Below are 23,594 nucleotides of genomic sequence, written 5' to 3'. Positions count from 1 at the left end.
ACTCAGGTCTCACTGAGCCGGTCACAAGTGGCCACAAGTAAGAAGTAGCTGCATCTTTCAGACAAGGCACAAGTGGCAGTTCCGTCAGCCACATGACTCCATTAGATACCTGCCTGGCCCCCGACAGGCATTCAAGTCCGTGAACCCCACTCTAGCCCATAGGCAAATCAGTCCCATCACCTACTTCTGTGAAGTTTAACAAGAATAGTCAGGCCCATTCACTGACATCCTATCCACAGCTGCTTTCACACATAACAACATGGTTGAGTAGCTAAGACACAGACCAGAGGCCTCTGGACTTGAAAATCTTTATTATCTGGTCCTTTATACAGAAAGTGTTTGCCGACCCCTGCTCTATAAGCTTGGTATCTGTGATCTGATAGAGATGTGCCCAGCACATATTAGTGAGGAAGCTGAGGCTGAATACAAAATCATGATGTAGGACTTCCCTAGCAGCTCAGCTGTTAGGATTCGTGCTTCCACTAAGACGGTGTGGGTTCAATCCCTGGTCAGGGAGCTAAGACCCCACATGCCACGCAGTGTGGCCAAAATGTTAAAAAAAAAAAAAAATGTAGGAAAAAAATGATGTAATGTGACTAATACCAACTAATTCACATGACCAATGCCAACATACAACATAATAAAGCAATAATACTCAATTATTTGATAAGCAGATTGATTTAACAAAAGAATATTAATAAGAAAAATCAGTATTTATTATCTTTTATACTATAAGTCTTCAGGCTGCTTTATTCTAGAGGGTCCCAATGATAATAGCTGTAGCTTGTAGCCCGAGAAAAAGAATTGTTGTTTAGTTTCTAAGTCATGTCTAACTCTTTTGCAATCCCATGGACTGTAGCCTGCCAGGATCCTCTGTCCATGGGATTTCCCAGACAAGAATACTGGAGTGGGTTGCCATTTCCTTCTCCAAGGGATCTTCAAGATCCAGGGATTGAAACCACATCTCCTGCTTAGCAGGTGGATATTTTTACCACTGAGCCACCTGAGAAGCCCAAGGAAAAGAATAGAGACATTTTAAGAAGGTTTTTTTGTACATCCATCTCTGGTCAAATCAACAACTTGAAAAAGAAATGAGTTTTAAACTACAAAGACAACCATTTTTAGGAGGTTTTTGATGCCACCGAGTATGGATGTTTACAGGCTAACAGGCTGGTTGACTACTTTCCCCTCTAACTTTTATCCTCACACTCTTCTCAATATGGCATCAATAAAGTCCTGAACGACAGAGAGAGACAGTAATTGCAATCAGTGTTGCCTGATGTCTCCCATAAATCCAGCACCTTTGAAATGTGCTCATTAAAATAATGTTTTGTTGAAGGTTTGTTTCCTCCGTGGGCTGAGAAGGGAGGAGGGAAGATGTATGTCTGATAAATTTTTTATTGCATAAATACAGTGTTGCTCACTTTCTCAATAAAATCAACTTGTAATTATTTATAGCAACTGCAACTTATTACTGTTTCCCTATGTTATTTTGGAAACAAGCAGAGGCAATTGGCTCCTACTTGCCTTTGAACTTCAGCAACACTGAAAGGGTTTTATGTGTCTCAGTGTGTTCAGTGCATTCCCAGCTCCCACTAACCAAACGACTAAAGAAGTGAAAGATGTGACAAAATGCAAAAGAATGTGAAGTTTAACCGTCAAGTTTAAAATGTCCAAAACTTCAACCCCCAGGTTAACCAATTAATTTTCAACTGCAATCAAGTATTACTTTTCCATGTGTACCTGTAAGATTTTTCTGTCACATCTTAAAAGGCTTTAAGGAGAAAAAAATAGCTAACTAGTTTTTGAGAAAAAAATTAATTCCATTTAATAAAAGATAAATGTCATCAAATATTTTGTGTGCATTCCCAGAGCTGTGTGCAAACCACACACAGACAACAAATACAGAAGCCTGAGCATGAAAGAAGAGATGACAGTTCTAATCAAGTAAAATATATCACTTGAAATTTTCTACCATATTTAAAGCATAATACCATTAATATTCTAGGGCAACAATTTTGCTGATGTGCAAATATGTATATATGTGTGTGTGTGTGTGTATATATATATATATTTCTCATCACCACACATTAAAAAAATAGCTCTATTTCCTCTTTCTTGTTGCCTTAGCTGGGGCTTCTCCTGTCTGCCGACATAGGACACGTGGGTACATTCCCTGGGTCTAGAAGATTCCCTGGAGAAGGAAATGGCAACCTACTCCAGTATGCTTGCCTGGAGAAGCCCATGGACAGAGGAGCCTGGCAGGCCACAGTCCATGCGGTCACCAAGAGTCAGACACAATCGAGCATGTACGCACGCACACTTGTGTTGCCTTAGCCAAGTGCTAACATTTCTAAGACTCTGGCCCAGACAACAATTTCCTCTGCTTCCTTACCCCATACCTAGAGGGGCTTACACAGCAGGTCCCATCCTGTTCATGTCACAAATCTTGAGCAGGAGAAACCCAGAAGTTGCAGAGGCTCAGCTGGTAGACAAAGTCTAAGGATGTATTCTGTCCAGCACTGATCTATGACATTCCAGTGTCTGGGACCAGGAATCATTTTTCAAAATGGAGAAACACAAAAGGTGAAAGGGGAAAGGTATAAGGCTGGGAAGACACACTCTAGAAGGGATATGGCAGATCGATGTTTAGAAACATAATGATTCTTAGTGGTAAGAGTGTTACGGACTTCCCAGGTGGCTTAGTGGTAAAGAATTCGCCTGCCAAGCAGGAGACACAGGTCTGATCCTTGGGTCAGGAAGATCCCCTGGAGAAGGGAATGGCTACCACTCCAGTATTCTTGCCTGGAGAATTCCATGGACAGAGGAGTCTGGGGGTCTACAGTCCATGGGGTTGCCAAGAGTCAGACATGGCTTCGCAACTAAACAACAAAAACAGCAAAGGACTGTTACTTGAATGACATGGATTTGCAAGTGAAAAGGCTGGAGAGGTGGGGAAAGGCCCAAAGAGGCATGGCGGTTTTGTGAACCACGTAAGCAAGCTAGGCTTATGCTGAGGGCAGTGGCAGACACTGATGGTGACTTTTCCGTAGGTCAGATCTGTTTCCCAGAATGATCCCTCTGGAAGGTAGATGCTTCTAAGTGCTGACTTTGGATAATCTTTCTGGACAGGTTTCCAAAATAATGGCAAATGGCATAAGCCAGAGAACACTTGGGAAATATTCCTGAAGAAATTAAAAGATGTCTGCTCCTTGAAAGAAAAGCTATGACAAACCTAGACAGTGTATTAAAAAGCAGAGACATCACTTTGCCAACAAAGATCCATATAGTCAAAGCTATGGTTTTTCCAGTAGTCACGTATGGATGCGAGAGTTGGACCATAAAGAAGGCTGACTGCTGAAGAATTGATGTTTATGAACTGTGGTATTGGAGAAGACTCTTGAGAACCCCTTGGACTGCAAGATCAAAAAAGTCAATCCTAACGGAAAAAAACCCTGAATATTCATTGGAAGGACTGATGCTAAAGCTGAAGCTCCTTTTGGTATTCTTTGGCCACTTGATGTGAAGACCCAACTCATTGGAAAAGACCCTGATGCTGCAAATGATTGAGGGCAGGAGGAGAAGGGGATGACGAAGGATGAGATGGTTGGATGGCATCACTGATTCAATGGATATGAGTTTAAGCAAACTCTGGGAGAAAATGAAGGACAGGGAAGCCTGGCATGCTGCAGTCCCTGGGGTGGCAAAGAGTTGGACACGACTTAGCAACTAAACAACAATAACAACCTGAAGGTCTCTGATCGGTTGGCCAAGAAGATTTCCTGGAAGAACTCTACCATTTAAAAATGCATTCCTTGATTGGCTGTGAGGAACAATCAGTCAAGCCAGCTGCTAACCCAGAGCACACTCCTTAGCCACTGAGCAAGGTACGGTCTGAAGAAATAGAGAATTCAGAAGTTTGAAGGAAAAAAAAACCCTTATCAATCTCAGCTCAAAATCCATGACAAGAAGCTGTTCTAACATGTCTCAAAAGCAGCAATTCAGGGACAAATGTAGTCCCCTGACACAGATAAATTATGAAATTAATTATAAGTTTTCTAGGATTTCATGAGAAATATTGAGAACTCTTTACCAAAAAAATCTGAAGCCTTTCAACAGGATGTCTGGCTCTGTCAGCTTTCAGATTAAGCATTTGGGGAAAAAAATTTTTAAGATATAAATATTCACATCATAGGAGAACCTCATTATATCATGTTTCATGGACATGGTGGAATAAAGTGAAAGTGAGAAGAGGAGAGAAAAATTGCTCTGGGAGTTCTTGGCTAAAGCTCTAAGACCATGACATTATTTAAAATAAAATATGAAATGAGAGGCTTCCCTGGTGGCTCAGTGGTAATGAACCCATATGCCAATGCAGGAGACGTGGGTTTGATCCCTGCGTCAGGAAGATCCCCTGGAGGAAGAAGTAGCAACCCACTTCAGTATTCTTGCCTGGAAAAATTCCATGGACAGAGAAGCCTGGCAGGCTACAGTCCATGGGGTCACAAAGAGCGGGACACAACTGAGTGACTGCACACACACACACAGACACACACACAAAATGAGGAGAGGAAGCCGAAATGCTTCTCAAATAAACTTCCTTGAACCAGAGCTCAAACAACAAAGGCTGCAATTCTGTGGGCAACCTCAGCAAAGTACAGAGTCATGGAGCCTTAGAGAAAACCTGGATGTTGAAAACAATATTGTTGTTGTTGTTTAGTCACTAAGTCACGTCTGACTCTTTTCTGACCCCGTGCACTGTAGCCCGCCAGGCCCCTCTGTCCATGGGATTTCCCAGGCAAGAATACTGGAGTGGGTTGCCATATCCTTCTCCAGGGGATTTTCCCTACACAGGGATCAAACCCAAGTCTCCTGCATTGGCAGGTGGGTTCTTTACTACTGAACCACCAGGGAAGACTGTAAACAGCATAGAAGACCACAATCAAACTGGATTAATCAAAAAAGAATAATTATTTGTTCACCTATCTTCAGGCAAAGCTTTTTATTTAACTGATTTGTTTTGCTTTGTTTCATTTTTAACCATTTTTGGCTGCGCTGGGTCTTCGTTGCGGCATACAAGCTTCTCTAGTTGTGGTGCCCAGGCTAAATTGTCCTGCAGCACGTGGGATCTTAGCTCCCTGACCAGGGACAGAAGGCACATCCCCTGCATTGGAAGGTGGATTCTTAACCACTGGACCACCAGGGAAGTCCCTAGGGCAAAGCTTTACCCATGTCCAAGGCACGGTTCTCTCCTTCTCAAAGCTCCTCAGCAAGAAAGAGAGTAGCCACAAAAGCTGGAGGCAGACACTTGGGGGCCACAAGAAGTTTACCTCCATCAAGAGAATAAAGCTACAGCTCAAAAAGAGCCAAAATATGAAGGGGGAGAAGTCTGAAGCTGGCCACACCATTACTGTTGAAATAAGGTGCACCTGAAGCCAGCGAGACTGGCCTTAGTAGTAAATAAAACAATTTCATATTGTCTTAAATGAACCTGTTTAGGCCAAGCATCTGCTATGTGCAATCTAAAGAATCTTAGTATTAAACAGAGGTTGCAGCTGCAGAAATCAGTTATTGGACAATGGCCACAATGTAGTTAAATAGCATGAACTGCTCAAGGACAAAAGATACCTACTGATTTGGGGCAAAAAAATACTGATTTGCATTATATGCACATACAAAGAAGGATCAAGACACAAACCATTCCTTCAAAGAGCTTACAATTCTAATTCAAATATGTATAAAACTAATATATGGCCTTAGAAGTTAAGATAGTGGTAACCAGTTGAAAGATAAAGGTAAGATAACTTCTGAGAGTGGATTACACTCTCAGTTTAAAAAATACAAAAAGATTAAAAACAAATAGATTAAAAAGATTAAAATACAAAAAAGATTAAAAAACAAGAGAATAAGTAACAAAATTACAGGAAACAGTTTGAGTATCAAAAAATATGGATTCTAGAGAGAAAAGAAAGCTGGAGAGGAAGAAATAATTAACAAAGTGATTCAAGAAAATATCCCACATTGAAGGACATGAGTTTCCTTCCAGATTGAAAGGACCCATCAAATGCCAGTATAATGGATGAAAAAAAATCACTGTGAATGTATAAAATATTAGGGGAAAACCCAATCAAAAAATCTTTATCAAATAAGGGATAAAGAAAAAAAAAAAATCAGAGCTCACAACATGAACACTGGAAGATAAAAAGACACTGGTACATATGACATCCCCATAATTCTGAAGGAAAATTATTTTCTGTCAAGATTTCCTTACATAAAGTATCTACACATGTCAATGCAGAATAAAGATAAATTGAGACATTCAAGGTCTCCAAAATGTGCTTTCTAAATGCCCTTTCTTAAGATATCATTAGAGGATACTAATCTCTAATGCTTCACTAAAATAAAGAAAAAAATTAGGAGAGAGCATGGGACTCAGGAATCTGAAACTCCAACAAAGTAGGGTCGATTATGTTGGTAAGAACTCCCCAGATGGGACATCTGGGCTAGTCTGTGCCAATGAACCACCTCAAACTTCACATCCTACTTCATAAATTGCAGACTTTAAATATGTGCAGTTATTGTATGTAAATGATGCTCCAATAAAGCTATGGTGGGGGGGGGGAAGTCCACCCATTCTTATGGTCCTAGCCTTTTATCTTTTTAAAAGATATTAATTTATTTTATTTATTTGGCTGTATGATGCTGTGAAAGTGCTGCACTCAATATGCCAGCAAATTTGGAAAACTCAGCAGTGGCCACAGGACTGGAAAAGGTCAGTTTTCATTCCAATCCCAAAGAAAGGTAATGCCAAAGAACGCTCAAACTACCACACAATTGTACTCATCTCACATGCTAGTAAAGTAATGCTCAAAATTCTCCAAGCCAGGCTTCAGCAATACGTGAACCGTGAACTTCCAGATGTTCAAGCTGGTTTTAGAAAAGACAGAGGAACCAGAGATCAAATTGCCAACATCCGCTGGATCATCAAAAAAGCAAGAGAGTTCCAGAAAAACATCAATTTCTGCTTTATTGACTAGGCCAAAGCCTTTGACTGTGTGGATCACAATAAACTGTGGAAAATTCTGAAAGAGATGGGAATACCAGACCACCTGACCTGCCACTTGAGAAACCTATATGCAGGTCAGGAAGCAACAGTTAGAACTGGACATGGAACAACAGACTGGTTCCAAATAGGAAAAGGAGTACGTCAAGGCTGTATATCCCTGCTTATTTAACTTATATGCAGAGTACATCATGAGAAACCCTGGGCTGGAGGAAGCACAAGCTGGAATCAAGATTGCCAGGAGAAATATCAATAACCCCAGATACGCACATGATACCACCCTGATGGCAGAAAGTGAAGAGGAACTAAAAAGCCTCTTGATGAAAGTGAAAGAGGAGAGTGAAAAAGTTGACTTAAAGCTCAACATTCAGAAAACTAAGATCATGGCATCCAGTCCCATCACTTCATGGCAAATAGATGGGGAAACAGTGGAAACAGCATCAGACTTTATTTTGGGGGGCTCTAAAATCACTGCAGACGGTGACTGCAGTCATGAAATTAAAAGACACTTACTCCTTGGAAGGCAAGTTATGACCAACCTAGATAGCATATTCAAAAGCAGAGACATTACTTTGCCAACAAAGGTCTAGTCAAGGCTATGGTTTTTCCAGTGGTCATGTATAGATGTGAGAGTTGGACTGTGAAGAAAGCTGAGCACCGAAGAATTGATGCTTTTGAACTGTGGTGTTGGAGAAGACTCTTGAGAGTCCCTTGGACTGCAAGAAGATCCAACCAGTCCATCCTAAAAGAGATCAGTCCTGGGTGTTCATCGGAAGGACTGATGCTGAAGCTGAAGCTCCAATACTTTGGCCACCTCATGGGAAGAGTTGACTCATTGGCAAAGACCATGATGCTGGGAGGGATTGGGGGCAGGAGGAGAAGGGGCCGACAGAGAATGAGATGTTTGGAATGTATCACCAACTTGATGGACATGAGTTTGGGTAAACTTCAGGAGTTGGTGATGGACAGGGAGGCCTGGTGTGCTGCGATTCATGGGGTTGCAAAGAGTCGGACACGACTGAGCAACTGAACTGAACTGAACCAGGTCTTAATTGCTTCCCAGATGACTCCAATGGTAGAGAATTCACCTGCCAATGCAGGAAACGTAAGAGACAATCCAGGGTTCCATCCTTGGGTTGGAAACATCCCCTGGAGGAGGGCATGGCAACCCACTCCAGTATTCTTTCCTGGAGAATCCCATGGACAGAGGAGCCTGGAGGGCTGCGGTCCATGGGGTTGCAAAGAGTCGGACACGACTAAAACAAATTAGCACTGTCTTAATTGCAGTACTTGGGATCTCCCATCTTTTTTGCAGTATGTAGGATCTTTAGTTGTGGCCTGTGGGATTTAGTTCCCTGGCCAGGGGTCAAATCTACCACCCCTGCATTGAGAGCATTGAGTCTTAGCCACTGGACCACCAGGGAAATCCCTAGCCCTCTCTGGACAATTGGGAGATGCTGCTGCTGGGCTTCTTCTCTGACAGGCACTGCCATCTTTTCTGGTGAAAAGATACGGGACTCGATAGAACTATGTCTCATCACCTCTGCCTCTTCTAACCTGATCCACCGTCTCTAGTCTGGACTACCCAATGGCCTATTGCAGCTCCCCTGCTTCCAGTCCTGCCTCCCTTCTACCCCTGCTGCACTGGCCCATCCCACTCCAAGGACAAGCCCAGGATTGTTATTATTAATACAGTAGCCTCTCCTTACCTGCTGTTTCGCTTTCTGTGGTTTCAGTTAACCACAGTCAACAGCAATCTTGAAAATATTAAATGGAAAGTTACAAGGATAAACAGTTCATAAGTTTTTAAGTTGCATGCCGTTCTGAGCAGCACGATGATATCCTGCTCTGTCCTGCCTGGAAAGTAACTCACCCCTTTGTCCAGGGGTGGTTAGTAGCCCTCTGGTTAGCAGGTCAATTGTCATGGTATTGCAGAGCCTGCATTCCAGCAAGCTTGCATTACTGGATCCAGCACATGCATTTCCTTACTATACTTAGCAATGATCCCAAAGCATGAGAACAGTGATGCTGGCAATCCCAATCGGCCACAGAGAAGTTGTAAAGTGCTTCCTTTAGGTGAAAAGGTGAACGTTCTCAACTTAGTATGGAAAGAAAAAGAGCTGTATGCCAATGTTTCTAACATCTATGGTAAGAACAAATCTTCTATCTGTGAAGTCATGAAGAAGGAAAAAGAAATTTAAGCTAGTTTTGCTGTTGCACCTCAAACTCCAAAAGTTAACTGTGACAGTGAGTGATAAGTGGTTAGTTAAGATAGGCAAGGTACTAAATCTGTACAATATGATACAAGAGAGAAACCAGAACTTTTATTATGGTATAATTATTATATTTTATTATTAGTTATAGTTGTTAATCTCTTACTGTGCCTAATTTATAAATTCAGCTTCATCATAGGTATGGATGTATAGGAGAAAACACAGTCTACATAGGGTTCAGTACTATCCATGGTTTCAGGAAACCAGAGGGTCTTGGAAGGCATCCCCTGTGGATAAGGGGGGCCTACTGTACAATACTGGGCTTCCCAGGTGGTGTTAGTGGTAAAGAACCCGCCTGCCAGCTCAGGAGATGTAAGAGACCAGGGTTTGATCCCTAGGTTGGGAAGATCCCCTGGAGGAGGGCATGGCCACTCACTCCAGCATTCTTGCCTGGAGAATCCCATGGACAGAGGAGACTGGAGGGCTACAGTCCATGGACTCACAAAGACTTGGATGCAACGGAGCAACTTAGCACAAACTGTAGCAAAGTTAGAAGGTCCTATCTTCTGCCACCTCCCACCCCTAGTCTTCCAGTCTGTCTTCACCTCTATTACTTTACCTCTTCTCTGCCTCTCTTCCATCCATACTTGTTGCTTCTGAAACATCCCAAAGTCATGTCCCATCTCTGAGTCTTCACAATTCATTCATATGCTCCTCCCAATCTTTGCTCCAAGGTTACCCAACTGAAGGAAGGCTAACTTTCCTATTTAAAACTGTAAGCCTGTGCCTTACCTTTGCAATATATATAAGCTTATTTGTTTCTTTCCTGTTTCTCCTTGCTAAAACATAGCCCCACGAGGGCAACAATTTTTGTTCACTGTCATATTCTCAGTATCTAGAAGAGTGCTTGGCAAACAGTAGATGCGTACTGTTAATTGAATAAATAATTGCATGGGGGTTAAAAAAATGTGACTTATAAGATCAAACAAGTTTTACTGAGCAGTGGAAGTGACTTCAGAAACAACGAACACAGATATGGCACGACACACTGAAATAAACAAGATCAAATGAGCTTTGAGACCTTAGACAGGGATGCTGTGAGGCTAAGGGGAAAAAAAAATTTTGTTTTAAGTTATGAGCGCTCTAAAACTTCTAGCTGTAATTATAACCTAGCTTTTCCTGGTCTCAAAGACAGCTAAGAAGTATAAAGCTACTCACTTTGAAATAAAGACTTAAGAATTATGGGAACAAATGTCCATGCTTCAGTGGATTCAGCTTTCCTAGGGTCAGAGACATGGGATCAAACCCATGTTTCCTGTGTCTCCTGCATCTCCTGCATTGGCAGGCAAATTCTTTGCCACTGAGCCACCAGGGAAGCCCAGCTATACTGTAGAGGTAGGAAATACCCGCTCACAAAGCATTTAGCCTTAGTTGTTAGGACTCTGAAGCCAGACGGTCTGAGTTCAAATCCTAGCTCTGCTGATCATAGCTGTATAACCATGGAAAAGTTCACCATCCTTCTGCACCTCAGTTTCCTCATATGTAAAATGAGGATAACAGTAGTACTTCATTCACAGATTTAAAACAAAATAACAAAAATAACATCAGTAAATAAATGTAAAATGCTTCTACCAGTGCCTGGCACACAGTAGGTGCTCAATAAATGAGGGCTCCCAGTATTGCTACTATTATGAGATCAAGTTCTGGGAACTTTGGGGATTAAGAACACAAAGGAATTACCCTGCCCCTATAGATTTGCATTCTGCAGTTCCCTCGTCTAGGTGATAAGCGCAAGGATGAAGCTTTATGTACTTAGGTTTATTTGTATAGTTTATCAATCTTAACTACTCCCAACCACAGAAACAGTCATTAAAATTTTTCATTCCTCTCCACAAGATATTCTAGGTTTCAAAAACTATTTGATCACCCACGCTCTGGGAGTACAATAGGACTATTAAACAGAAAGGCTGAGAGCATGCAGGAGCACAAAGACATCTTTGTAGCTGTTTGAGCTATCACATACCACTGCCTCGGTTTCAGAGAGTTGCCTCCTTAAGAAAGAAACTAGCAAACTCCATTGTTCGTTAACAGCAGAGTTCTTGGATGTGATAGTTCTTAAATCCCTGGCAAGACCTTATTAAAGATCAGAGGTTCACGGTTCTTTCCATTAGGAAAGCATCAAATCTCCTGCAAGCAATTTTCCTGGGTCAGCATCATTATTTGAGATGCCAGTGAAACTAGTAAACTTTCTAACTGCTAAACTAGTTCCTTGATCCTGGCCAAAGACCAAAGGTAAAGGTGGAAAACATTTTAGCTATCCAGAGGAAATTTTTGAGACTGGGAAATGGTAAGATAGAGAGCAAGCAAGGACAGTTTCTTTTTGAAAATCCCTTTTCCAAAACAGTTGTCTTCGTAAATAAGAGTCAAATAACAACAAAATCCAATTAAAAAACAAGCTTTCAGGAAACAATGGCCCTTAAAAGTTCCAGTTGATTCCCGATGGTGTATCTAGAACTCTGGTTTTCCAAGCATTTTTCATTGAATAAGAAGAAGACAGAAACTGGCAAAAGAGCTAATTGCTGTTCTTCAGTCACCCAGTTGTGTCCGACTCTTTGCAACCCCATGGATTGCAGCATGCCAGGCCTCCCTCTCCATCACCAAAAGAGCTAACACTACATCTTATATTCCTTTGCCAAATGATCAGGCAAAGAAGTCAGCAAAGGTCACTCTGTCCTTGATTTGTCCACCTACCTTTTTTATAATCCTGTTCTGAAAAACACTGGGGACCTTCAAAACACAGAACCTGAACAATCAGAGAAGGAAAATTTGTGCAGACCACAGAAAAGGTAGCCTGTGATCTTTGCTCCAAGGGCACCAGGTTTCAGAAACTGCAAGAACAGGCTGGCCACAGAAACCCTCTCAGGTCTAAAACTGCAGAACTGATGGGGGGGCAAGGGGGGCGGGCTAGAGATACTCCTGAAAATAGAGGTCTGTCAGCTTATAAAACCCACCTCAGCTGTTTCTGATGAGGAAGGACGGTAGTCAAAACTGGAGGAAGCCAAGAACAAGTCCACAGTTGACAAATCACTCCCTTCAAGACAGCGATGTCAATTGTAATAAAATGTTTTGGCAAGACTGGAAATGTACACCTGTGGGAACCTGGAAGGATTTGACAGATTTTTGTTTTCCTGGCCCTTTATCAGCAAGTTAATTATAACAACTGTACGATCTACTCTGAGCTTTAGAAAAAGGCAGTTGGGTGTGTGAAACCAAGATGTGGCTCTCCAGGGCTTGGGAAAGACAATGACAAGCAGTGCTTACGAGGGAAAATATTCTGAGCACAGGATAGCAATGAGCCAGATAGCACAAATGGATGAGAAAGAAGCATTTTCTGTAGATATATGGGCTCAGCAAACCTTAGAAGGACACACATCTACATACACACAAACACACGCACGCATATACGATCATGTCTCCAGAGCCTGCGCGACTCTGGTCATGTTACGTTCGGGGCTGCTTCTTCATAGAGCAGACTGTACCTTCACAGCTATAACTGTACACTGCCACCGCTGACCTGTCCACCAGATTTTCATCATGATGCCAGCTCACAGCCATTTTCCCCATGCCGAAATACGGCTCCTCTTTCAGGTATGGCATCTTCTGGGGATCCATGAAATTCAACAAAGTGACGTTGTACGCTGCTCGGTTCTTCATGTCAATCTCATCGTGCCCGTCAAAGGAGGACCCCATGCCAACCCTGGGGAAATCTGGACCTATGCACACTGGCACGGCATCGATGTTGGCTTTCTCCTTGGCAGCAAGCTCTTCCAAAGCCTGGATGGTCTCTACCTGCAGGTAGCTGTTGAGCTTGAGGAACGTTTGACAGGCAGCAGCTATTTCGGCCTCATTGTACTTTGCATCAGAGCCTTTCACGGGCCAGGGTACCGTGAAGAGCCTGGTGTTCAGGTACTTGTAGGTGCAGCCAGGGTTACCGATGAGGATGCGAGAGACTGGAGTGAGCAAGTCTTTGCCCTGGATCCTCACCAGATCCCGAAATAAACAGCCGTGCTTGTGCAGCGTGAGAAAGGCTTGTTGAACCTCTTTATGGAGCAACTCGGGCACGCTGGCAGCTTCTCGGAGAATTAGTTTAGGATATTTCAGTTGCCACTAGAACAAAAGCAAAGCAAAAATATGTGTTTATGGAGAGCTATAATTTTATTATTTCAAAAGTGTGTTTCTTCATAAGCCTTAGGAGAATAAAGAAGACTGTCAGGGGTATTTCTAAACACATATCTCTCTAGCCTAAAATAGAAAACTAAGTCATCAACTCTCCACCAAAGAGTTTTAGGTCCAAGTTCAATTACAGACAATTATAAACAAAAGTTTATGAGTTTGAGAAAACTCCAGGAGACAGTGAAGGACATGGAAGCCTGGCGTGCTGCAGTCCATGGGGTTGCAAAGAGTCAGACAGGACTGAGGGACTAAACAGCAACAACATAAATAAAATGATAATAATGATTTGGTCTTTGGTCTTCCAAGCTCCCTCTATGACCATTTCTCCCCACCCTCAACCTGTCTTCCAGCTTTGGCCTTCCAAAAAAACACAACCTGATTAATTGCTGCTTAACACCTGTTTTTTTAAGGGCTTACCAAGTGTTGTGTACTATTCAAAATGATTTATACATACCAGCTCATTTACTTCTTACAGCTTTATGTGGAGGTACTATTATAAATATTATCTCCAGGTCATAGACGAGAATACTGAGGTAGAGAAGATCCCACATGGCACATGGCACAGCAAAATTAAAAAATAATAAATAAAATAAATAAAAACTCGCCCAAAGTCACAAGGACTGATAATAGGAGAGCTGGAATTTAAAACCTGCAGGCTTCAGAGTCGAGCTCCAGAAGCATGAGTTCTTAACCACAAGATTGCACAGCCTCTCAATAAATGAAAAACTGGCTTCCGCTTCAATGCTTTCACTGAAAGAGAAATAACTTTTCTTTGTGAGTCAGACACTGAGTCCCATGAACACAAAAGCCATGATAGTTTTGTTTCCAACTATAATATGAGTGCCCAGGATGTACTCAGTAAATACTGGCTGAATGAATGGATGAGACATCCCACTGCAATTTAGAAAGATGTAATAATTCTACTGGTATCACCAGAGGAGAGCACTATAAGATAATGTCCTCCCATAACATGGAAACACAGGGATTTATTGATGCAGTTTAGGACTTCATTCACTTTTCAGCCAATGAGCTCCCTGATTCTACACAGTGAAATTGAGTTTTTTTCAAACCAAAGCCCAGGATCTCACATTACCCCCAGAAAGTGTCATCTGACTGGTACCTTTTCAGTATTGTACTCCCTACCATTTTTGACACTTTTCTTCTACATCTTCATTCAGTAATCATTTATATGCTCAATAGGGCAAGACCATTTATTTATCTATACATTTTTTTCATTCAATGTATGTCTGTAGAGCATATACCACACACTACACAGAAATAAGGTTCCTGGCCTCACAGAGCTTTTTATTATACCAAATCATACAAATGAAGAACGATTCCAAGTTGTCTTAAGTACTTGGACAGAAACAAACCAGTGGAAAATCTGTCATTGGAGAAGGAACGACATTCTTGGAGCCGGCCTATAGACTGAGCTCTTTAGGAAAAGAAGGTACAGGCCATGAGATGAACTAGAGAAAGACCTTCCATGAAGAGGGACCGAAACCTACAAAGGCACTGAGGATGAAGACCAGCCTATTCTAGAGACAAAAATAAGACCTGTTTTACCAAAGCAAAAGAGCCCAAGGCAGAGTGACTTGCACTAAACATGAAGAGGAAGGCACAGCTGGATCACACAGAGCCTGGGAGGGCAAAGTAAGGACTCTAGATATCACTCTTAAGTGCACTGGAGGACGTCAAACGGCAAAGAACAATTTGATTTATGTTGTGTGTTTTTGTTTTGTTTTTTTTTAATTTGGGGTAAAGTTGCTTTACAAATGTTGTGTTCGTTTATGCTGTATAACAAAGTGAACCAGCTATATACATACGTATATCCTCTCCCTCTTGGATCTCCCTCCCACCAAGCCCTCATCCCATCACTCTAGGTCACCAGAGAGTACCAGGCAGAGCTCCCTGTGTTATATGGTTGATTTACATTTCATAAAAATCATTCTTAATTAAAATAGTGGGCAGGGATTGGAAAGAGGCAAATGTCAAAGTGGAAAACTCTGCTGCTATTACAACCATCCAGGAGAAAAATGATAATGGGTCTGCATTAGAGACGGAGACAAATGAACAGGTAAAATATGTATTTTGTAGGCAGATCAAATGGAAACACTATGAATTAGCTGTGAGGAATGAAGAAGGGAAAAAAAGTAGCAGATGACTTTTCCAGACTCTGGACTTAGTAACTGAACAATTTTCTGGGTTTTTTGTTTGTTTGCTGTTTCAAATATTTATATGGCTGCACCAGGTCGAGATCTTTAGTTGTGGCATGTGAATTCTTAGTTGCGGCACGTGGGATCTAGTTCCCTGACCAGGGGCTGAACCTGGGCTCCCTGCACTGGAAGCGAGGAGTCTTAGCCACTGGACCACCAGGGAAGTCCCAATGTACCATTTCTTTAGTCCCAATGTACTATTTCTTTTTAAATAAGAAAGACTGAGGTAAAGCAAAACAGGTAGAAGGACAGGAAGGAATGAGGAGCTTTACTCTGAAGCTATAGCCAAGAAGATGGCAACAAAATCTTCAGGTGGAAATAAGGAGGCAACTGCAGACATACATCAGGATCTCAGAGGAGAGTGTGGCCAGGGAACTTAAGGTGGGAGCCGTCAGCACGCCACACAGTTGATTTTTAAAAACCTGGGAATGACTGAGGTCTCCTAGGGGAACAGCACAAACCCAGAAGGAAACCTGAAGCCACTTCCTGAGTCACAAAGACTCAGCAAAGGAGAACTTTGAGGTGGAAAACCAGGAGAGTGTATGAATGCAAAAGCCAAGAAGAGAGGAGCATTTCAAGAAAGATGGACACGTCAACTATGTCAGCTTCCCCTAAGAGACCAAGTGACATGGGGAAAAAATTATCCACTAGACTGAAAAGCATGAAAATCACTGATGACAATGACCAGGGTCATTTCAACAGAGTGAGGGGGACAAGAGCCTGATGGGAGTCAGCTGGGGATGAAAGAGGAGGTGGCAGAGATGGCATTTGTCTGTTGGCATGGTTTTGCTATGGTAGGGAAGAGAAAAACAGACTTGATGCAGGGGAATGCTAGACCACGGGACGACTTTTGACAATGGAAGAGAAAAGGGTACACTAGGGTTTGTCAGCGTGCTCATGGGAACGACAGGGGAAGAAGATGGTACAGAAGACAGGGTGACTGACTACAGGAGCAAAGTCGCTGAGTGTCTTGAGCAGGGGGATATCTAATGGAGGATGGACATTCAGGGAGGGTTTATTTGAGTAAGGGACCTGGAGGATGAGAAGGATCTGCCAGGTACAAAGTTGGGGGAAACAGAAAGCCTTGAAGGGGAAGTACTGAAGTCCTGGGCTCTTGAGGCCAAAGAAAAAGAAGCACGTGTGATCCAAGGCAAGAGGAACAAGAGTTACCAGTGAAAAAAAAATGTTTTTAATATTTTCCCATGTTATTATTATTGTTATATTTTTAGTGTTGCTTTTAATGTTAAGGTATTTATATGTGATCCTCATATGGTTATGTGAATTTCCCAGGTCTTTAGAGTTATAATTCCCCTGTGTTAAATATAACTTCATTAGTCTCTAGGCCCAGTCTGCATTGAACAATAGCAGCGAGAGTGTATGCGTGTGTGTATTATTTCCAGGCTTCTTCCTCTCTCAGTCCCAGAGGGAGTGTGTTTCAAAACCAAGTTCCTGGGAACAATCTTCCTTCCCTTTAATGTTTTATACTAAGGATTATTTAAAGAACACTGGAATTGTTAAGAAAGTATGGAGAAACTTCCTTTTAATCACTGCGGCTAACTAACTGTGCTTCCAGTATACTGAGGCCTCAGGGACCTTGCTCAGAGAGTAGCCAGTTTAGCAATAAAATTAGGGTTCCTGCTCATGGCTCCAGAATGTTCTGTCTCTTGTTTATTGGATTATGCTGCACTCCTCATGGGCTGTGTGAACAGAAAGTATGTCTCTGTGCCTGCTGTTCTACTGGGATAAACGAGGTATAGAAGCCAGAACTCCTAAATGGATCCTGGGAGTCTCCGTGGTAGTACACAGCGATGCTACCTAACCTGCTGCCTGTCACTCTGCAATCCGCATCTAACACAGGCTCTCTGAGAAGCAGGGCAGTCCTACCACACTTTCCTAGTCACTGCCCCACATTTAGATTTGAGTAATTCATCTCCCTTCTCTGTACTTCCTCAAACTTACTGCATCCCTTCTACTACGTCTTGCCTTCCTGATCAGGCAGAATAGAGTAGATAACGCTGGAGTGACAGAAAGCCCTCAAATCTTAGTGGCTTCCCCCAGTGACATTGATCATTTTACATATTGTTTGTGGGCTGGCAAAGAATTACTGTCCAGTAAAGCAGTAACTCAGGGATCCAAGCAGCCACCAGGTGGTTATGCTGAAAGGGAAAAGAGGGTTTGGCAGGGTCTGGCACTGCCAGTGAAACACTCCAGGCTAGAAGTGATGGCCGCCTTCTATCACTGGACAGAGACAGTCACATGTTTCATCCAGGGTGAGAGGACCCGGAAGTGTAATTCTGCAGAGTCAGGTGATGGGAGAGGGGTGGAGAACCGTTTGGCAATCAGCTCTAGGGATCGGCACACATTCTGAACTAGTGATTCATTTCAGATTTTCATTGAACTGCCCCTCCTTCATCTCTGCAACGCCCCCTGACACTCACTTATCTGCCTATTATCAAATTTACAATCTTATCTGAATGCAAGTCTGCTTCTCTTTCCAGCCTATTCCAAAATTGCTGCTGTTGTTGTTCAGTTGCTAAGTCGTATCCCACTTTTTGCAACCCCATGGACTGTAGCCCATCAGGCTCCTCTGTAAGTAACACATTTTAGAAGGATTTTTTAGAATATGTTTTATGAACTAATGCTGTATGAGAAATTAGTAACAAGATATTTAGACAATAGGGTCATAGTTTCATACAAAGAAAAATAATGTATGTGAAAATACAGAAAAGAAGATTTGGAAAAAAACAGAGCCAAAATTTTCTGGTAGTTATCTCTGGGTAATGCACTTGGATGTAAGTTTAATTTTTTTCTTTAGACATCTGTATAATTTTCAAATTTTCAAAAATAAATGCAGAATACTTCTTAAATCAGAAAAGATGTTACATTTGAAAATTCTTAATTTCAAATAGCTAATTCTTAATTTCGAATAATACAACACCTCTTGCATGTGCCAGGAGGTTCTTTTTGATGACTCTAAATTTTCAAAATATTTCAAGATATCTTCTGCTGCTGCTGCCGCTAAGTCACTTCAGTCATGTCTGACTCTGTGCAACGCCACAGACGGCAGCCCACCAGGCTCCGCTGTCCCTGGGATTCTCCAGGAAAGAGTACTGGAGTGGGGTGCCATTGCCTTCTCTGCAAGACATCTTCTGGTACTGTCTAAATCTGACTTGGCATGTTGCTCAATGCTCTAGGAAATTTTGATTTTACCACAAGGAATATAAATAACAATAACTAACTAATTTTGTTATAATCTGCAAAAATGCAGGAGAAAACTTCTCCAAACCTAAATTTAAATATCCTCTCTTATTATTTATGACATAATTAGATGAGTGCTTGACACATAAAAGTGCCATGAGGTGCTTGTTAAATTTTTCTTTAAAGACAACAATGGGTAAAGAAATGCACATTAAATATTGTAATTCAAGAAATGAACATTAGATGAATTTTAGAAAAGAACTGAACATTAAATAATTTAATATTAATTCTTTAAAGACAACAATGGGTAAAGAAATGAACATTAAATATTGTAATTCAAGAAATGAACATTAGATGAATTTTAGAAAAGAATTGAACATTAAATAATTTAATATTAATTCACTCCATCAAACAAATAAGTCCACTTTCCATTTTGGACAGGTACAAGTAGAACATCAGATACCACACAATAATTTGGAACACCTGTTGGCAGATTTTCAAATACGTTACAATTTTTGGTTGTTATTTAATGCCATTAAAGTTTTTCCAGGGAGTGTACGGTTATGTAATTATAATATTAGCAGTTATCTGGTCAAATAATACATTCCTTAAGATCTATAAAAGATTCTATGACATAAATGATTATATATTAAGAGTTTAGTAAGTATTTGGAAAGGTATTTTTCTAATTGAAGTATAATTGATTTACAATATTGTGTTAGTTTCAAGTATATAGCAAAGTGATTCAGTTTTATATATATATAGTTATATATATTATTTTTCAGATTATTTTCCAATATAGGCTATCATAAGATATTGAATACAGTTCCCTGAGCTATGCACTGTGTCCTTGCTGTTTATCTATTTTATTATAGTAGTGTAATTCCTAATTTATCCCTCCCCCTATGGTAAGTTTGTTTTCTATGTCTGTCAGTCTATTTCTGTTTTGTAAACTGGAAAGGTATTTTAGATATAAGTTGCCAACATGCCAGACCTTTATCAATGGCTGAAAGATATGGAATGTTAGCTTCTCTGAAGCATAAGCTTTATTTTCTACCTATTTTAAACCATTACATAAAAATTCTCCTTCTTCCTCTTATATCAAGGGATGATTCTGAAAGAATTTCATCATATGCTGAAGTCAAGACATGGTATTGAATAAGGTACCAGTTCACAGGAGGCTCTCCTAAATGAAGACCAATGGAACTCAACCTTTCCTAGAGTGAAATAAAATTTAAAACCTTCAAGTGATGTGGGAAATGGACTTTATTTAAGTGCCAGGACACTCTGATTTCATGGGAGTATATTTCTAATCTGGCTGTTAATAAATTTTGCCAGTTAACACTTTATTTTGCACTCTATAGAAATTCACGCTATATCAATCACAATATTTTCTACATGATTTTCACTGTAAATTACTTATGACTTGGCAGCCATCCCAGGACAAATGGGCTAGACACTTATTTGGTCCAGCCCCCCGGCTGCAAGATGCTGAGCTGTCTCCCAAAGGGGGCGGGCGATCTTCCCAAGGCACTGCCTAGGCCTTGCAACAGCTCCCACAAGGAGTCTTGTGAACACGCTACAAAGCACGCTACAAACTGAGACAACATGTCGGTTCACTCATTCATTCAGTAGTTCATTTTGAATTTATTTAAAATTTACTGAATATTTATTTGTACCAAACACTGCATAAAGTGACATAAATATAATGATAAAAACGAGTTAGGTCCTATTTTATAGCATCTCATAGTTTAACAATAGAAATAAAAATAAGAACCAAGAGTTAGAGATCTCAGACTATTCACAACAGAAGTATGAACATACTACTCTGGGAGCAGGGAATAAATGATTAGGAACGGAGTCTGAAAAATCCTTCCACAAACAAAACTGTTCTTTGTTGTGCGCATGTGCTCAGTCGTGTCTGACTCCTGTGACCCCCTGGACTGTAGCCCGCTGGGCTCCTCTGTCCATGGGATTCTCCAGGCAAGGATACTGGAGTGGGTTGCCATGCCCTCCTCCAGGGGATCTTTCCAACCCAGGGATGGAACTGCCACCCACATGGAAGATGGATTCTTTACCATCTGAGCAACCAGGGAAGCCCATATATGTGTGTGTGTATATATACACACACACATACTATATTTAGTATATATTTATACACTATGAATATAAACTATATACACTTCATTGTTGTCTAGCTGCTAAGTTGTGTCTGATTCTTTGCAACTCCACGGACTGTAGCCCACCAGGCTCCTCTGTCCATGGGATTTCCCAGGCAAGAATACTGGAGTGGATTGCCCTTTCCTTCTCCAGGGGATCTCTCTGACCCACGGATTGAACCCACGTCTCCTGCATTTCAGGCAGATTCTTTACCACTAAGCCACCAGAGAAGCACCATATAGTTCATTATGTATATGTCTATAGAGAGTATTTTACTTATTCATTAATTACCTGTTTATTTAGTAAAATATATTTATTTTATAGTTTAGATTGTGTATTGCTGTATTACGGTGTATTACTGCATTTTAGAATGTGATACGTGCTATGGAGAAACACAAACCCAAGTAAGCAGGATAGGAGTGTCAGGGCTGAATTTTACACAGAATGGGCAGAGGAGGCCTCTGATGAGGTAACATCTGAGCCAAGGAAGGCAAGAAATGAGCACACAAGCCCTGCAGACACCTGGGGGCAAAGAGAGTTCCAGGCTGAGGGAACATTAAGTGCAAAGGCCTTGGGGCAAGAGTGTGCTTGGTTTATTCTAGGAAGAGCTAGAATGCCAGAGTGGGAGGGGAGGGGCCAGGACAAGCAGGAAATGAGGGGAGAGAAGTCAGAGACAGGTTTTGCCGCGCTCTGTAAGTAACCATCAGGACTTGGGCTTTTACTCTGAAAAGATGGGAAGTCATGAAGGGCTTTGAGCAGGAAAATCTAATGAGCTGATCTATTTATTTATTTTTGATTGTGGACTATTTCTAAGTCCTTATTGGGTTTGCTACAACATTGCTTCTGTTTTATCTTTTGGTTTTCTGGACCCAAGGCATGTGGAAACCCACCTACCTGACCAGGGCTCGAACCTGCACCCCCTGAATTGGGAGGCAAACCACTGGACCACCGAGGAAGCATGAGTTGATTTACGCTTTAAGAAGAAAACTACTACTGATGCTGTGTTAAAACAAACTGGACATGGACGCAAAAGAAATCAGGAAACCGCTGCAACCACTCAAGAGAGGGAAATGGAGGCAGCTTTTGCCACGATGCACGTGGCAGCAGTAGTGAGAAGTGCTCTGATATTGGATATAACACAAGGGGGACTTCCTGGTATCAACACACAAGAGACTGTACTTAAGTAAGGAAAACTTTAAGGATGAGTAGATGCTCACCAGGCAGAAAAGGGGCTGAGGGTACTCTAGACCCAGGGGACAAGAAACACAAGAGCATGAAAGGATGACAGGGCACAGTAGAGCCAAGAGATAGTGAGACACTCTGTCTGACCGGAGCTGGAGGCTGGACACAACGTCAGGCAAAGCAGTGGAGACTAGACCAGCAGAGGTAATTTGGGACCACAGCATATGCAGAGCAGTTTGGACTTGACCTCAGAGGCAAGAGAGACCCAACCAAATTTACAAAGCAAGGAATGACAAGTCTGCCATATTTGGGGGCTTCCCTGGTGACTCAGTTGGTAAAGAATCTGCCTGCAATGTAGGAGACCCAATGGTACAGTCCATGGAGTCACAGAGTCAGACACGACTGAGCGACTTAACACACACACACAATAAGGTACACAAAACAGGTTCAAAACATACTTAAAAATTCAACTTCCTTAGGGCTTCCCTGGTGCTGCAGTGGTAAAGAATCTGCCAGCCATATTTATCAGAACACAATTGTGATGGAGTTGGGGCAAGCAAAGGAACATACCAACTAGGAAACTCTTAAAACTGTGCAGGTGGAAGATGACAAATGAGGACCTGAATTCACACAGAGTCGGTGAGACTGGAAGAGAAGAAAACATCTGGGAGACTAATGCTAATTTACTGTGTTCTTTATTGAGATTTTTCTGTTTATAAAATCAATCTAACCTACTACCAGGGCTTCCCAGGTGGCACTAGTAGTCAAGAATCCACCTGACAATGCAGGAGATGAGAGTTTGATATTTGGGTCGGAAAGATCCCCTGGAGGAGGAAATGGCAACCCACTCCAGTATGCTTGCCTGGGAAATCCCATGGACAGAAGAGCCTGGTGGACTACAGTCCACAGGTTCGCAAACAGTCAGACACAACTGAAGCGACTTAGCACGTACGCAACCTATTCCAAAACAGAACTCTCTTTTTATCATTAATATATTCTGTTAACTCTCAAAAAGAAAAAATGTGAGATTCTGAAAAATTAGAACTGCCAGGGCCCAGGCAGTAAACAAGGTCTGGAAGCCATGAAGAGAAGCTGAGGACTGCAAAGGCCTGATTTGAACAACAGGAGCAGGGGTAATGTTACTAGAGAAGGGAATGCAAGACAGGATACCTGTAAAACCTAAGCCATATCCTATCGTTCTTGTGCTCCAAACCCTGTCATGTCTTCCCATCTCACTCAAAGTCATGGCCAGTGTTCTCACTGTGGACAGCAAATTCCTGCAGAATCGGGCCACCATGCTCCGATCTCATTTCTTTCTACGCCCTCCAAC

At 41.7% G+C, this 23,594-nt stretch overlaps 1 protein-coding gene across 1 annotated transcript in view; it reads right to left on the bottom strand.

Annotated features, from left to right (window-relative positions):
- The window catches only part of FTO (FTO alpha-ketoglutarate dependent dioxygenase), a 422,524-nt gene that overhangs the window by 283,886 nt on the left and 115,044 nt on the right, over positions 1–23,594 (bottom strand). Inside the window, exon 3 of the mRNA XM_006043050.4 lies at positions 12,816–13,443. Coding sequence (XP_006043112.3) covers positions 12,816–13,443 — 628 coding nt within the window. The remainder of the gene's footprint in view (positions 1–12,815; positions 13,444–23,594) is intronic.

This window comes from Bubalus bubalis, chromosome 18 (assembly GCF_019923935.1).
Source record: "Bubalus bubalis isolate 160015118507 breed Murrah chromosome 18, NDDB_SH_1, whole genome shotgun sequence".
In the NCBI taxonomy this organism is placed as follows: Eukaryota; Metazoa; Chordata; class Mammalia; order Artiodactyla; family Bovidae; genus Bubalus; species Bubalus bubalis.
The sequence above is the reverse complement of the archived record's forward strand: the minus strand, read 5'-3'. Positions and strand labels throughout refer to the sequence as shown.